This window comes from Podarcis raffonei, chromosome 4, assembly GCF_027172205.1.
Source record: "Podarcis raffonei isolate rPodRaf1 chromosome 4, rPodRaf1.pri, whole genome shotgun sequence".
Taxonomy (NCBI): Eukaryota; Metazoa; Chordata; class Lepidosauria; order Squamata; family Lacertidae; genus Podarcis; species Podarcis raffonei.
In genome coordinates this window covers 98291520-98308147 of record NC_070605.1, presented here as the reverse complement: position 1 = coordinate 98308147, position 16628 = coordinate 98291520, and the positions used below count along the sequence as shown (strand labels likewise).

General features: G+C 40.9%; 1 protein-coding gene across 14 annotated transcripts in view; it reads left to right on the top strand.

Annotated features, from left to right (window-relative positions):
• Window positions 1-16628, top strand: part of LMO7 (LIM domain 7) — a 146012-nt gene that overhangs the window by 58939 nt on the left and 70445 nt on the right. For all 14 annotated transcript variants that reach the window (XM_053384650.1, XM_053384640.1, XM_053384648.1 and 11 more), the window contains one exon: window positions 8221-8327. Coding sequence is in view for 13 of the 14 variants with exons in the window: in XM_053384640.1 (XP_053240615.1) it covers window positions 8221-8327 (107 nt within the window). In the remaining variant the exon portion in view is untranslated. The remainder of the gene's footprint in view (window positions 1-8220; window positions 8328-16628) is intronic.

Genomic DNA, 16628 nt, shown 5'->3' with positions numbered 1-16628 from the left:
AATAGGAACTGTACACTTGATTGAAGATAATGACATAGCAGTGTAACAACTCGGAAAAGCATAAACTATTTTTTGTACTGTTGGGTATGCACAAAAACACTTTGGAGATCTTGCAGGAAAGTGAATTGCAAAGTGAGTTGTGATAGGAAGTTGGGAGAGTTTCTGTTTCTAGAACTGTGTTATGTACTGAGTTGAATAGGATCCAAAAGGCAGCAGTCTGATTGGTCCTAGAACAATAGGGTCCAAAATGCAGCAGTCTGATTGGTCCTAGAACAATAGTGTCCAGAATGCAGCAGTCTGATTGGTCCACAGGAGCCACCCAATCCAGCTCCAGATGGAAGTAAATCTGCAACCTGATTGGCCTACAGGTGAATCCTGCAATTAGCCAATCACATGGGGCCCATTGTGTAAATAAAGTACGATAGATTCTGGCGTATTAGGCAACTGGGCGTATTAGACAACCCCTCAAATTGGCAGCTGCAATTTGGGGGTTCATCTTATAAGCCCAGTCGCCTAATGTGCTGGGCAGCTTTCTTGCGACACGGAGCAGAGCCCACCGGCGGCTGCTGCTGCTCTGCACTGCCCATACCCGGCGTATAAGACGACCCCCGACTTTTCAACCTCTTTTTCGGGGTTAAAAAGTCGTCTTATACGCCGGAATCTATGGTATATAAAACAGACATTCTGGAGGAACTTCCATTCCTCCTCACCACTATGAGCTGAATAAAGAGCATGAAATCCACTCTTGACTCCGAGTATTGTTCAAACTGCATTTTATGAAATTAGTACCGGCACCCTTGTTTGCACATCACATTGAAACATAGTTAGAAACAAACCTTGGTTTAACTTGAGTGAGCAGCATGATGGGCAGAACCTATTGCTGTGTGCCTGTTCCCACATCATTGGGGAAACAAGCCAGTGTCTGGCTTGCCATGACTTCTGAACTCAGGCTTATGCCTTGTTCTCTCCCTTCAAACCAAACCTTGGCTGGAAGCTGCTGTGGTTTACTCTCTCCCCTCCCACTGCAGTCATTTGTGGCAGGAGAAAAATGAACAAGCCCCTCCCCCCCTCCCCATGCCCCCTTCTTCTGCCTTGACTGGCGTAAGCTGGCAGGGTTTTCGAACTGGTGGTTTTGCCTCAAAGGAATTCTTCCCCCTTCTCAGCCTCCATAGGATTGCTCTGTAAATATTCCAGTGCAAATACTTTTGGCTATTGGAATCTGAGATCACCTTTGTAAAATTAACCGGGCGCAGTGTAGATTACTTAATTAATATGTCAGACACGGTAAATCAGATTCCCAATTACTTTACGGCACCATAACATTCACCAATTCATTTACCCCCAGAACATATTCATAGGGAGAAGACCGTCAGTGCCATTTTTAAGTAAAAACTGCTGTTGTAAACTGTCTGTACACGTGTGTGGTGGGGAATAGTCTGATTTTCCTTCTAGACTGAACATGGTGTTGCGAACGGCACAGCTGCTGTGGCTGCCCATATTCTAGTCCATCTGATCTCTATCAAAGGCTTCCACAAGAAATCTTACAGATTGTTAGAGTCCCCAGCTTCAGGTTGAGCTGAAAACAGGTTGTCTGCTGAAAACAAAACAGAATAATAATAAAAATCAATTGAAGATGGGATTTTTAAAAATTCACATGGGACACTAAAAGATGCTTTGGTTCCTCAGTCCTCTTGTACAGCTAGAAGCAGGGACATTGGTAGAGTTAATCTTCCTTTCCATGAAACCTGCCTTGTTATACAAAAACCAAACATTGTGTTGTAAAATTAATTCTGGCCAGTTACTTAACAAGCCAACTTCAAATCATAGGTTATGAAGCTAGCTTGTTAAACTAACCAGATTTAAACAGACAGACAGACAGACAGACAGACAGACAAACAAACTACAGAACCTGGTTTAACTGTAGTGCTAATCTGGGTATCCTTAAACTCTGCCAAAGTTATCCTTGTGACAATGAAGGAGAGGTGAGGTAGTTCTTTCCTGCTTTTCTTTGCAATGTTAAACCATGGTTTAGCATCATGTGTGAATGTAGCCGTTTAAGCACCCTTTTTTGCTTTATCTTTTTGAATCTCCAGTCTTAACATAAATATTACTAGACCCTTCTGATTTGGTATTGAAGCTCGTGTTTAGGTCCTTAGAATGACCTCCTTCACTCAGCCAAGAGTAGAAAAAAGATGTGTGTGTTGTGTTATGTGAGTGAAATGTTTTAAAAGGAAGGGATGCCAAAATTCTGGGGCAGTGGGGGATTCTACATAACTCTGGACAACAGTTCATAACTAAGAAAACTTTGAGGCACATGACTTTGATTTTTTTAAAATGAAAAGTTGAGAGTGTTAATGTACTTATAAACTATGGTTTTTAGAATTTGTCTTAGAAGGTGGAGTGGTCTTTGCTGTTTCACATTCACTGATAAATACAGGCTTTGTTACTAAATATTTGAATTGGCATATTCGCTTCTAATACTGATGGGTATAGTAATACAATGTTCTTACAATGTCATGATTCATTAGATTCTACTTACGTAGCTCTTGGTATGCCCAATCCCTTACGTTCCCTTGCTGTTTAAGTTTTGTGAGGTATTAAAGGAATTAAACAAAAATCTTTCTAATGCAACTTAAGGTGGTCAAAATAAACACTGAAAGTCATTGAGTAAGGATGTGTGTATATCTGACACCAACCTTTGGACTCCTAGACTCTGTGCATATATTTCACGCTAATTAATTCATACTCATTAAATCTAATTCTGGTTTTGCTTGCGTAACACTGGTTTGAATAGTACATAAACCGGAGTGGCAGGCATGTAAATAATGGTAGAAAACAGTCCAAAATATGTGTTGGAAGATTGAATCTTCCTATGGCCTGGAGAAACTCCTGTAGTTTTTGCATCATAAACTAAGTGTTCTAATTTAGTTTAGGCTTCCTCTTCAAACCTAACCTCCCACCCACCCCGCCTCTCTGGTTGAATGTTAAAGATGTGCCATAACTTGTATTTCTGATACTACGTAAAAGCTGTTTGTCTCAGCCGAATAATGCAATGTTGGTACTTTGGGGTGTGCATGTTGGAATTTATATTTGTTACATAAGGAGAACGTATGACTCCCCTCATAAGTATTTGTTTAAACAATAAAGAAAGCAAATATACTGAAGAGCTGGGAGGGTTCTGCCCAGATAGAATTAACAGGAAGCCAAGGGTTTTAAACTTTGTTTCCTACATAATAGTTCTACGCTCTCTCTTGAGGATTTAAGTTGGTTTTAATGTAACCAGTGTATACTTGGATAGAATCAAAACAAGTTGTCCCATAATTTGAAGGATGACTTTTCTCTTAAAATCACAAGGAGCCTATCCTGGGTAAATCTGGCTGCTGCAATAATCCCCCTTCATCCGCTTGTGCCCTTCTTTTCTGGACTCTGCAATTCAATAATTGGAATGGGTGGAGAAATACAGCTTTTGGCAGTCATGTATGCAATTATACAAGCACACAAGAGTGAAATTGTAGGTCTTGGTAAATAATAATTCTGTGTGTTGGGGAGTCAGCATTAACAATGTAGGAAAACCATGGAGGGATATCTTGAAATATTGTGGGGGAAAGGTGACAGTAGTAGCTCTGTGTGCACAGAATCCTAGAGTTGGAAGGGACCCCGAGGGACATCTAGTCCAACCCCCTGCAATTCAGGAATCTCAACTAGATCATACATGAGAAGGCCACCCAACCTCTGCTTAAAAACCTCCAAGGAAGGAGAGTCTGCCACCTCTTGTGGAAGTGTGTTCTGCTGTCAGAACGTTCTTCCTGTTGTTTAGCCGGAATCTCCCTTCTTGTAACTTGAATCTATCAGTTTGGGTCCTAGCCTCTGGAGCAGATGAAAACAAGCTTGGAGAGGGCTATAATATCTCCTTCCAGTCTCCTCTTTACCAGCAGGATTTTCTGGGCTGAGTAGACTGAATGCGGATCAGCCCCTTCACCCAATTTACAGAAGAGAGCACAGTTTTGCATAGGTTTTGCATTATATGCAAATATATGTCGTCTTTCACAGGGCCCCAAAGATAAACTTCTCACAAGTACAGTCATACATCGGGTTACAGATGCTTCAGGTTGCGTTTCTTCAGGTTACAGACCGCCGAAACCCGAAAGTACCGGAATGGGTTGCTTCCGGGTTTCGGCGGTCGCGCATGCACAGAAGCGCCAAATTGCAACCCGTGTGTGCGCAGATGTGCTGCTGCGGGTTGTGAACGTGCATCCCGCACGGATCACGTTCGTAACCCGAGCATCCACTGTAATAAGAATGTGAAGAGGTGAGGCTTTTCTCAGTTATAGTTTCATAGTACAAAATACTTTAACCCATTCTATTTCTGCCTACCACCTGGCTGTTAGAGCTAGAAGAGCACTGTTCTCCCCAAGTGCTAACTCTAAGCAGTGCAAAGAACTCAAGTTTCATGAGTTGCAAACCAGGTAGGTTACACTAAGTCAGGGGTAGTGAGCCTTTTGGGCTCCACACGTCAGATCCTTGTGAGATCCTAGCCTTGTAGGCCAAACTTGACATGTGGGCAGGGCCACCCAACTGGCGTCGCAATGATTGAGTGCTTTGAGGCCTTGTGTGGTGCTTTAAAGTGACTTGCTCATGCAGCCGATCCAGCTGGCTTGGCTCTACCGCCCATCAGCTGATGGCTGGTAATGCTGAAGTCTACTTTCTGCAGGCGCTGGCTGCACAAGTGAGTCCCTGCAGGGAACATGCTAGCTGATGGGTGATAAGCCAAAGCCATACTTTTCAGGCTCCTGATTGTATTCTGGCAGCTGCCCCACACATAATGTATGACATCAAGTTTGAGGCAGGTGGGCATGGCTTGTGGAAAACTACCAGAGATTCTGCACCCTTACTGTATGTCTTTCATCAGTTTGATCTTAGGCTGGCAATACCACACTCAGTGGAAGATCAGGCACGGTATTTCACATCGTGGTTGGGGCTGAGCAGGTGCGGCGGGAGATCAAAAGGCATTTAATATTTATAGCAAGATTCAGATGCCCATACTTGGGTAAATTCAAGAGTAAACTGTTAAAAAGCAAGCAGTATAATTGAAAAGCATTGTTGTGGTTATTCATCCTCCTACTGATAACTACAACAGTGTTATCTGCACAGGTCAGACAACTGCTCATTCCCCAACCCCTTCTTTTTTGTTAACAAAAGGGACTTGAGTCTTTGACATGAATACCCCTTTTTGTGTTTATATGATCAGGAACAGCCCACTGCAAGAATACACCCATTTTCCTCCCTCACCCCCCATAGGACGAAATAAGTTAATCACATGCTGCATTTGCAGCTGCATTTCCCAAAGAAAGAAAAAGAAAGAAAGAAAGAAAGAGAAAGAGGGAGGGAGGGGGAAGTCCCAATATGCCAAGAGTCTTGATGACAACATCGGTCTGCACTGCAAGGTTGTCATATACATTTAGGGCCCCACCCTGGGCCGGCAAAACATTATTAGTATAGCAACACTGAGCTGCTTTGCACAAATGATGTAACCCATGATTTACCCACCACAGCCATTTCTCCCCCTCTCTCCCCCAAACATACGGTATTATAATGATGGTTTTTATTTGCATTTTATTTGATTTTATAAGTTCAAAGCAGAGTAATTCGGGGGGGGCTGGGGTGTGACATTAACATATGAGAGTGTTGGAGGTGAATTAGTTAAACAAGTTACCCAATCAGAACCCAGGGGGGTGGAGTCAGAGGGACTATAAAACCAGCTCTGGGAGGGGTGAAGGGAGGAGTTTGTTGGGAGGTTGGTTGGAGTGGGAGTGAATTGGGATAGAGTCTGTGGGGAGGTTGAGTTAGTGTAGTGAAATAAGTTGAGTCAGGAACAGTTAGGAGCTAGGAAGACAAGTAAATATCTGAGAGGTGGTTTAGGGAGTGAGAGCAGGTAGCGGATGTTATAGGTCTGGATAGGCACCCCATGATTGTAATTGACTGATACCGTTTATGAAACCACAAGCTTGTTAAACTGCAATAAATAAACAGAAGTTTATGTTCCAATTTAACCCTGACTGGACTCAGTATTGTACCAGGCAGGGCCTGGGTGGTGGCAGCGAGAAATCAAGTGGTGGCACAGGGATCAATAGACGGTGAAACGTCCGGGGACCCTGTGTGATCGCCACATGAGGGCATGAAATTAATCCTGTGTTAGAGCAGGAGGTCTTGTCTTTGTTGCTGCCTTTTCTTTCAGGTGGGTGTGCTATTGCCAGGCCGTAACTACACATTGATCAATTATTTTATTGGACAATATTCACCTCTGTACCAGGGGAAATTGGGGCTAGGAATGGGCGCAGCTTCAGAATGAAGCCCCTTTCCATTGCTTGGAGAAACAGATTCCTAGATCATTTAAAGTTATCTGTAGCATTCATCACTCACAGCTCTGACATTGCTCATTGGCTAAAAGAAGTTGGTTTTAGAAGGGTTAAAAACCCATGAAGTCAGGTTGTGGTTCCCTTACCAGTACTGGGCCCAGTGCAGCTACACCCCAGTCAGTAACTGTAGTACAAGGTTCTAGCGGATTATAGACTAGATTGGTGCAAAGTAAAAGAATCCAGGGTTGTTGATCAAGGCGCTCAGTTAACTTCCCAGTTGCCACTTAGTAATCGGGCAAATGATGCAAATATATTGAAGAATACACTGCTCTAATGAGGCGAAATGAATGTGAAATCAAATATCTAGTGCTGCTAAGTAAAATCCTGAGTATCTAGTATTATTTGTGTTAAATCATTAAACCCTGAGTTATTAACACTTAAGGGTCTAGCCCAGAGGTTGCCAACTCAGAGCCCCAGATTTTGAACTATTTTTTAAAGCCTGTAGCTTTATCTGTTTATTAAACCTAGTGAAGGAAATCAGAGCTGCAAATGGTAAGACATTTGGACACCAAGGCTACAGGAATCCCTGTGGCCCCCAAGAGCTGCTGTTTTCACATCCCTTCTAGTACACTTTTCCTGCATCTGTCTCATTTCCTAGGCAGAAATTCAACAGGTTAAACCTTTTCTCATATGAAGATAAAATTATGGGAAAACTTCACTGCAATTGTACTTTTTCTAATTTTGTGTTATGCCATGCCACCCTTGACAGATGTTTTGTGACTGGTGCCCCCAGCGCTGCCTCAAAATCCAAAAAGATTGGTGACTCTTGATGTTGCCCCTTAATGATCCTACACAGCAATTCCATTTTTAACCAGCTTGATGGTGGATGAAACAACAGTATGTGCCATTTTTCATAGGAAGGGTTGACACTGTTGGTATATTTCACTGGAAGTTCTCCCTTGCTATTGCTTTCAGATATCTCTTTCCTCCCATTACACTATTCTTGAAGCTCCTAGCCGAAGAGCAGGCACTTTAAAAGCTTTGGATTGCTTATGTCACAATCATAGACATGTATATTTGCATTCTGTTTCCCTTCCTGGGTGCTATTTTTACTAGGTATCTTTTGGAATGTACGGGCAGAAATTCTTTGGCCACTTTGGATGACGGGGTTTAACGTGGACCAGCCAGACGCTGTCATAAGTACACATGTAATTTAAACAAAAAAGTGAGGACACGAACTGCAGAGTCTCCCTGTAGCTTTCGGTGCATGACTCAAGCAGCTGGCCCAGAGCAGGTGTAGTTAAGTCAGTGCTAAACCACACCTATGTTTTCCAGCTTGCCCAATGAAAACCACACATTTGTGCTGTGTCTTTTTGCTCTTGCCTTTCATTTGCTTCTTCTCGTATTAGCTTGCTCGGTAACCAAAGCCAGATTCCAGGTGCGTTATTCTATGATCAATCTGTAATCATAGAAACAGAGTTCCTCCTCTTAATTCCTCCGTTGCCAACCATTTCTGGGTGGGTGAATGTCAGTAGCTGTAGTTATTTTTAAATGTGAGAGGTGAGGCTTGTCATGCAAAGCTGAAAAGAGGGCGTTTGTTTGCAGAGCTGACATCAAAGTGTAGATTGCTGCTTACTGGCTGAGCATTTTTGCTTTTGTACCTGGTAATCTTTAACGTGGTCTGTCAGTCACAGAGACCATTGCTTAACCAGAGGATTCATATGAAATATTGCTAGCATTTATGATCCAGAAGATTGGCATTCTGTTTCTCCGCATACTGGACTTTGAAACTTCGGCTAAGCAGCTTGCAATCCTTTCCTTCACGTTGCTCAACTAAGCAATTGCTTTCCACTTCTCTTCACAGGATAATATAAATGTGTTTTTGAAAGCTTGTGAAAATCTTGGATTAAAAGAAGCTCAGCTTTTTCATCCTGGTGACCTTCAAGATCTTTCTAATCGAGTTACTGTCAAGTAAGTATCCTGTGTTTTTATCAGTTGACTTTTAAGAATATTCAAATGTGACTTCTGTGGTTCTGCTGTTCATGTATATAGGGATTTTATATAATGTCTCCTTTGTATGTTCAGCGTGGAAGCTGTCAGGCTTCTTTAGATCTTCAAGCCTGTAAAAGCTGGGATTTAATTTGCGTCCATTTTTCTGGAGCAACTACCTTGGTACATTTTGTTTTTAAGTATTTGCTGACATTTAAAATGTGCCAAGCTGCTTTACTAATTAATGGCTGCATCGCTTGAAGATGCAAAGTCGAATGCTCAACAGTTGTTAAATGTGAAAGTAAAAATGGAAGCCTTCACTATAAGCTTGTAATTACCAGAAGGGTACTCTCTCTGTGTGTGTTTGCTATGCATGCATGTACCCACCTTTGGTCTAGCATTCAGATCTTGAAATCTGCTAACTGGAGAGCTGAACCCAAGGGACATACTGTGTTGCCTGTGGATATTCTGCTAAAATGTTGTGTGATACATTACTAACAGAGGTAATATTGTGTAGTGCAGAGTTGGGCAGACTGTAGGCTTGTCATATATCTACTTTGCTTGTTTTTACTAAACAACACCCCACCCCCAAGTTTTAACAACCAGGTGCAAAGGACATAGATTTAGAATAAAAGAACTGGGTGCTTCTGAGCATATGCGGAGCCTAGGAACTTTTCAGCACCTGAACTGAACTTGTAGTCCTTTCATGAAAAACTCCACTGTTGCCCCAAACTTTCTTCTCTTCAGCTACCTAATTCAAGATGAGGAGGAAGCACATTTTTTTAAAAAATGACATTGTTAATCAATTGTTCACAAAAACCCCTGGTGAGATACTGCAGGTTACCGAGAGATCTACCAGTCGGTCCTCATCTGCCCAGCCTTGTTAAAGTGACTAAGTTTATGTCTTGTGGACTTAGAAGTCTTTGGTTCCATTTTTCCTAAGCAGTTCATTGATCAAAGGTTGTGTTAAGCTACTAAATCTTGGCCACAGTGACCCTTCTGTAATATCAGGTTGATAACAGTGCCCTGCCATAAAAGCTGATGTATGAATTACTGAAAACAATATATATGAAGCATTTGAGAGTGTTGAGAGTACCATATAATAATGACAATAATAAAGAATAATTTCATTATTCCTGAGGGCAGTCTTTCTCACTATTAGAATTGGTTTGAGAAGTCTTAGTGTGTGCAGTATCAGAAAGAAACTATTCTCATGAAAAGGAAAGCTAAGTACAGTGTGTTCAGGCTATGTATAATTGCTATTATTATAGTCTGTTTCACGAGATAATATAAATGTTAGGTCTTGAACAAATTATTCATTGCTTTCTATAATCTTGGAACTGCCAGAGCTTGCTTTACTATACGGCCAGGAGTTTCACTGAAGACAAAGTCCTTAAAACGTTGCCAAGAATTTTGTCGTTAACAAGTGTTACTAAGGTAAATACAGCATACAGGAAGTGTTTCCTGGGCTGTTAACCTGTGCTAGTGGTTACAGGTTGTGGAGAAGTAGGTAGGGCAGTAATCAACAAGGCAAGAATGCAAGGATTCAGAGAAACTTTTACCCTTGGTCTTTCAGGCCATTTGAGAAGGGCAATATGTGTGTAAATGCAGTTGCCAAGAATGTTAGTTTAAGAATGGTAAACACTGTTGTGAAATCAGCATTACTAAGCCTGCAGCAACCTGAAAACTCTACGGATCAAAACCAGCGCTGCAAAAAACCATTTTGTTGATCGATCGGATGATACGTGTAAGAGGTTATCTCCAGGTAGCCAACCAAGAGAGACTATTGTGCAGGTTCCTGTTCTGAAGGTTGGCGCTCTCTGCTGTAAAGGCAAAGCAATGATTCTGCAGACAAACTCCCTGACTCCTCTGGAGGCAGTGAATGGGACTGTTCCCTCCATCAGCCTTCCTGGGTCTTGGTGTGGCCCATTCTGAAAAGCATCCTGGTGGTGGTGGAAGAGTTCACACGCATTGTGTTCATTCCTCTTTAGCAAAGGGTTTCCCAAACCTCGTGAGTTCATTGACCCCTTGATAAGCTTATAAAGCTGTCATCGACACTAACCCAAATGTAAATGAAATTAAGTCAAGAAATACCCTCCATTCCTCACTGGCAATGGAGATATACTCTATACATGCCCTTTGTTTCTGAGGCTCATAGTTCCCAGTTATTATTATTTTTTGAACTGTGTCCTGTAATTACCACTCACCCATTAAAGCGGTGGGCGGGGTTTGTGACCTGGCGCGGGCTTCCTGAGCCTGGGTGACACCCCCCTTTTTGCTTGCTGGCCATCGCTACGCCCCCTCCCTGGCTAGCCAATCAGCTGCTGGCTGGGGGGCGGAGCAAGGGCCAGGTAGGGAAGGCTCCAGCCAACCACCTCTCCCTTTCAGTCTCTAGGTCTTTATTCACTCCTGCACAGACCCATTGACACTAGGGAGTCAATACCAACCACTTTAGGAAGCCCTGCTCTAACAGGAGCAGACTAGGAAAAGGCACATCCTTCTAACTCTGCTGTAGAACTGTCCCTTGTGTTTTCTGTTGTCTCATATTCCAAAGAGAGATGAGTTCTGTTACCTCAGATGTGATTGGCTGGCTGGGTAATTTATCTCTTTCCCCATCTTCTGTGTGTGTGTAGGCAGAAGAGTGAGGGGAAACCAAGCTTGGTCTCTGTCATGATATAGATGCTGCCCTTGGGTCCAGAGTCTCTGTCCCCCCCCCCCCCCCCGGAGCTTTAAGTATGGAGAATAGAAAGGAAGCAGCTACCATTGATGCCAGCCTATAGCTTGGCAGTAATGGCAATTGCCCCTCCTTCCTGCCATGTCCTTCAAGTCCTTCCTTCTAGGACTTGAAGAGAAATGGAGATCTTCAGGAGTACGGGGTGGAGGGGAGACTCAGATGAATGGATTGGGGGTGGATGATTGACTTTCGCCTGATTATTTGCAAGGTTTCCTTGGATTCCATTAAATAAAGTTATAGGAGTTTTCCCTTGTCAATAAATCTTATGATACCCCTTCCACTACCACACAAACATTGTATATCGTCATGAATCCTGTGGCCAACATTGTGGCACTTGTCACAGTGGCCTAATGAAACTTAAATAATTCTGTTCATTAATAGTAAAGCTGAGTTCAGTTAATAAACATTTTGTGATTTACTGTTTGTGTACCCTGTTCCTTTTAGGTTTGCAAAGGTATTGATTAGCTTCCTAAAAACAAAAATACAATGCAGCAAAGCAACAATAAACCACACTACCTCTGTTGTGGGCTACTTGGGGCATTTGTTATGCCGCAGCAGTATAGCAGTAATTCAGAAAGTCTACAGTGGTTGTTTTCCTGCTGGAAGGTGACTTGAGCTCATCTTCAACTATACTCACTAGGATATGTAATAAACTGAAACTGAGATCAGATAGCTTAAAAGGAAACAGTTGTGCAAGATATTCCTTGAAACTATGAGCATGAACTCTAGTCCAAAATGAGCAACAGGGATATGTAGTAATTGGCAGTGAAATTAATGGTGGAATGGTAGCTCAATTTGAGAACTGCTGTTATCATTTTGGTATCTCTTACAGTTCTTGGAGTAAGAACTAACAAGACATTATGATGAGCTCGACATCAGACTCACAAATAAATATTATTTTCTTCATTAGTTAAGCTGATTTATAATTACAGCAAACAATGTCTGGTAGCTGCTATCAAATGCAAAACAACAACAACAACGCACTACAATTAACAATTAATGATTTGTACAAAGATTGTTTGCACAACCCGGACTAAGGCAAATAAATATATAATCAGCAGTGGACTTGTCCCAACATAAGATAATTACCTTCAGTTATTGACAGTAGATCATACTATCAATGAAAGCATCATTACCCAAGGGACACTACCTACTGGGAAGATTCTTTGTCCTGGTCCTAGAGAAACAAAAGCACTATCACAGCTCCCATTAACTTAATTAGAATTTGCCCAGCATCATGATGTATGTATGAGAAGTCGTGTAAGAAAATGACATGTCTGTTTCTCTTAATTGGAGCTTTCAAGCATGTCACAAACCTGTCTGGTGTTCAGCTTTAAATCGTGATTTAAATTGGAGGGAGAGACTCCGTTTTAGAGTAACACCACATCCAAACCATACTTTTAAACATTGTTATATACCTCTAACAGTTATGGCTTCCCCCAATTAATCCTATGAACTGTAGTTTGTAAAGGGTGCTGATAGTTTTTAGGAGAGTGTTAACCAATATCAGTTCACAGTACTTTACATAGTGCACTTTTCATAAGTGTGTGTAAGCATATAATGGAACATTAGACTTTGGAATTTAAGTTGAACGTTTCTTATGAGACAAACATTGTTTTCTTAAACTAGTGTTTGCAAGTATATTTGTAGCGGGCTGTTCATAATGGTGTTCAGAACCAGTTATTTTCGGCTTCAAAGAGTCTTCAGTGCAGCTGTGAGTTTCAGCGTAGAGGCTAAAGGCAGGACTCCTTCCTAAATGCTACCTAGGCAGGTAGTTATGTTTGGAGAGTTGGGTGGCAAACAGCTAATGTATATTCTCAACCCCTGGAGGGGAGATTGAGAACTTCTACACCAATTGCTGCCTTTTCAAGCATTAGGATTGGAACTATATAAACACTGAAATTCAGTAAGTATGTGTTTAGTCATTTGGGAGAATGCCTAGATTTTGAACTACTGAAAATAGTGTATAATTATTTTATTGGGACATGTTTTCTGCACGGTGGGTGGGGGGAGTTGAGTATGAACCTCTGCTTCTGTAGGAAGTAAATGTGCTTTAAGGTCAGCCGAGAATATTATAGGGTGCAATGTGAAACTCTTGCTAAAAATACTTGCAGTAGCATGGGTAGAGCTAAACAGTACATTTCAGAGTCTTTAATTCTTCCTGTGACACACAGTTTGGAAGTTTCAATGCCTTGTTATGTTTTAAAATTGAGACTTGTATAAATATCGAAACCATAGATTTGGAAACACTGGTATTGTGTAGTTCTGGAAAGAAAACTCACAGTAGAAATTCTTACATAAATCTGCTTTGTAGAAATTCTCTTTTTTATAGATTGAAAAATGGATCTATCTATGGACTGTAAAAATGGAAATAGATATTATACCCTTGCTTAGGTATGTTTACTTACACACAATAGTATTTAATGCCTACAAACATCTGGTTCAGGCACAAGGGTCATTTAACCCTGTGCGTTGTTCCCATAGTTACCACCCAGATGCTTATGGGAAATCAGCAAGCAGAACATAAGTGCAACAGCAACTTCTCCTCTTGAGAGTCCCAGCAACCAGCATACGGAGGCATATGCTTCTGACAGTGAAGGGTAGCACACAGTCATCATGACCACAAGCTATTGATAACCTCACCCTCCCTGAATACGTCCAATCCCTTTTTAAAGCTATCCAAGTTTCTGGCAATCAGTACCTCTTGAATTTTATTCAGCGTAGACCCATTAAAATTAATGGACCTAACCAGTGCTTTTTCCCAGGGGGTGCTCAAGGGTATGCAGTACTGGCCCCTCTTTTGTTGTTGTTAAAAAGTGTGGCACTCCAGTGATGGAAAGCATCGGGCATATAAGAGTTATATTATAATGCACCTTTCATATATCAAATGTGGAATCATCATGCGATATGATAGGTTCTCTTCTGGAATTTAAGTATTGTGTGTGTTTAATCTGTTATGATATATTAGGGTTTTTGTTGATGTTAATTATAGCATAATGCTAATTAAAAAAAAATACAAACAATAACCCGTAAATCTCATTAAGTAAGCCAGCTAACAGAGTTGTACGGTGAAGAATAATCTAGTTGCCTGTATGCTGCTAAACCAAAACAGAATTAGAACTTCATTTTTGAGGGCAAACACAGTTAAGATCCTACCTAAGCTTATTCAAATGGAAAAGGGCAGCAGGCTTGTAAGGCTTCTAGCATTCGCAGGACCCAGGAGGACTGGATTCATTCTGTCCAAATTTCAGGAACATTTCTTACTGCTTACCTCATAGACATGTACTGCAAAATTTTAAGTATTGTATGTACTGAAAGGCCAAATGCTGATAAGCGGGTTCACGTGCCAACAGAGATGCTTTATTTGTCACATTGTTATAACAATCTGTAGAAAGCAAAACAAATCAGATTTGTATCTTTTAAAAATAATAATAATAATAATGTACTTATTGGCATCACTGGTCTGAAATGCACATGTTCACCAGCAGACCTGTAACAGGTAAGTTTCCAGCAAAAGAAAGAAGAATAAAGACCTCCCCTAAAAGTCTAGAAATAAATTTGTTGGTTTTTTTAAAAAACCCGCCCCAAGAAGTGTGGCCCTTACTATAACAACTTCATGGTGAGTACCGGCACCTATTTTTCTAGGGAAGGAAGCACCGGACCTAACGTACTCACGTTCATTCATTTCAGTGGGTCTGCTCCTGAGTAAAACTGAAGTAAATACCACCCTATAATTTACGTATGCAATGTATGAAGCACTTCCAACATTCAGCTTTGCTACATAGCCCTGGGTTTGGAGAGTATGAGAGACAGAGGAAAAATCCGAGGTGAGCAAAGGACTGTAATATTCTAGTTTGTGCAGTGTCAGATGTGTGTAATGGTACATATCTGAGTTAAACATTTATGTCCTTCTCACAGCATGCTGTATAGTTTTGGGCATTTCTTAAATAGTATTCTTTTTTTTAAAGATATTTATTAGAGTTTTACAAAATGAAAAAAGAAAAGAGAAAACATACAAATAAAAAACAATTCCATCTTTCCATCACATTCTTTCATTTGCTTGATTCCCGGACCTCCTCAAACCTCCCTTTTTGTATTCCAGTTTAATTTGTTAGTTCAGCAAATCCTTCCCCTCTTTACTTATCCTAATCTTTAATCTTAAAATAATATAACAATCAGATTTTTGTCTATTAATAGTCCAATTTTTTCATCCTCCTTATAGCATTATAGCTAAAAACCACATAATTTTTCATCCAACCTCATTCTAACATTCATTAATTTTGCAATATTTCTGTAAATAGTCTTTAAATTTCTTCCAATCTTCTTCCACCGACTCTTCTCCCTGGTCTCGGATTCTGCCGGTCATTTCTGCCAATTCCATGTAGTCCATCACCTTCATCTGCCATTCTTCCAGGGTGGGTAAATCTTGAGTCTTCCAATACTTTGCGATAAGTATTCTTGCTGCTGTCGTAGCATACATAAAGAAAGTTCTATCTTTCTTTGGCACCAATTGGCCGACAATGCCCAGGAGAAAGGCCTCTGGTTTCTTCAGGAAGGTATATTTAAATACCTTTTTCATTTCATTATATATCATCTCCCAGAAAACCTTAATCCTTGGGCACGTCCACCAAAGGTGAAAGAATGCACCTTCTGTTTCTTTACATTTCCAACATTTATTATCGGGCAAATAATAGATTTTTGCTAGCTTGACTGGGTTCATGTACCACCTGTATATCATTTTCATAATATTCTCTCTTAAGGCATTGCATGCCGTAAACTTCATACCTGTGGTCCATAACTGTTCCCAGTCAGCAAACATAATATTGTGTCCAACGTCTTGTGCCCACTTAATCATAGCAGATTTCACCATTTCATCCTGTGTATTCCATTTCAACAGCAAGTTATACATCCTTGACAAAATCTTAGTTTTGGGCTCTAACAGTTCTGTTTCCAATTTTGATTTTTCCACCTGGAATCCAATTTTTTTGTCCTGATTATATGCCTCCATTATTTGATAATAATGAAGCCAATCTCGCACCTTATTCTTTAGTTTTTCATAACTCTGCAATTTCAATTTGTCTCCTGCTTGTTCCAAAATTTCCCAATATTTCGGCCATTTGGCCTCCATATTGAGCTTTTTCTGAGCCTTCGCTTCCATCGGTGACAGCCACCTTGGGGTTTTATTTTCAAATAGATCTTTATATCTTATCCAGACATTAAATAGTGCTTTCCTGACAATATGATTTTTAAATGCTTTATATGCTTTGACCTTATCATACCACAGATATGCATGCCAACCAAATACATTGTTAAAGCCTTTCAAATCCAAAATGTCTGTGTTCTCAAGAAGTAGCCATTCTTTCAACCAGCAGAAAGCTGCTGATTCATAATACAGTGGTGCCTCGCAAGACGAAATTAATTCGTTCCGCAAGTTTTTTCTTCTTGTGAGTTTTTCGTCTTGCAAAGCACGGTTTCCCATAGGAATGCATTGAAAATCAATTAATGCAGTCTGTCCCCGGACCTCTTCTGAAGGCTGGCGGGGGGGGAGA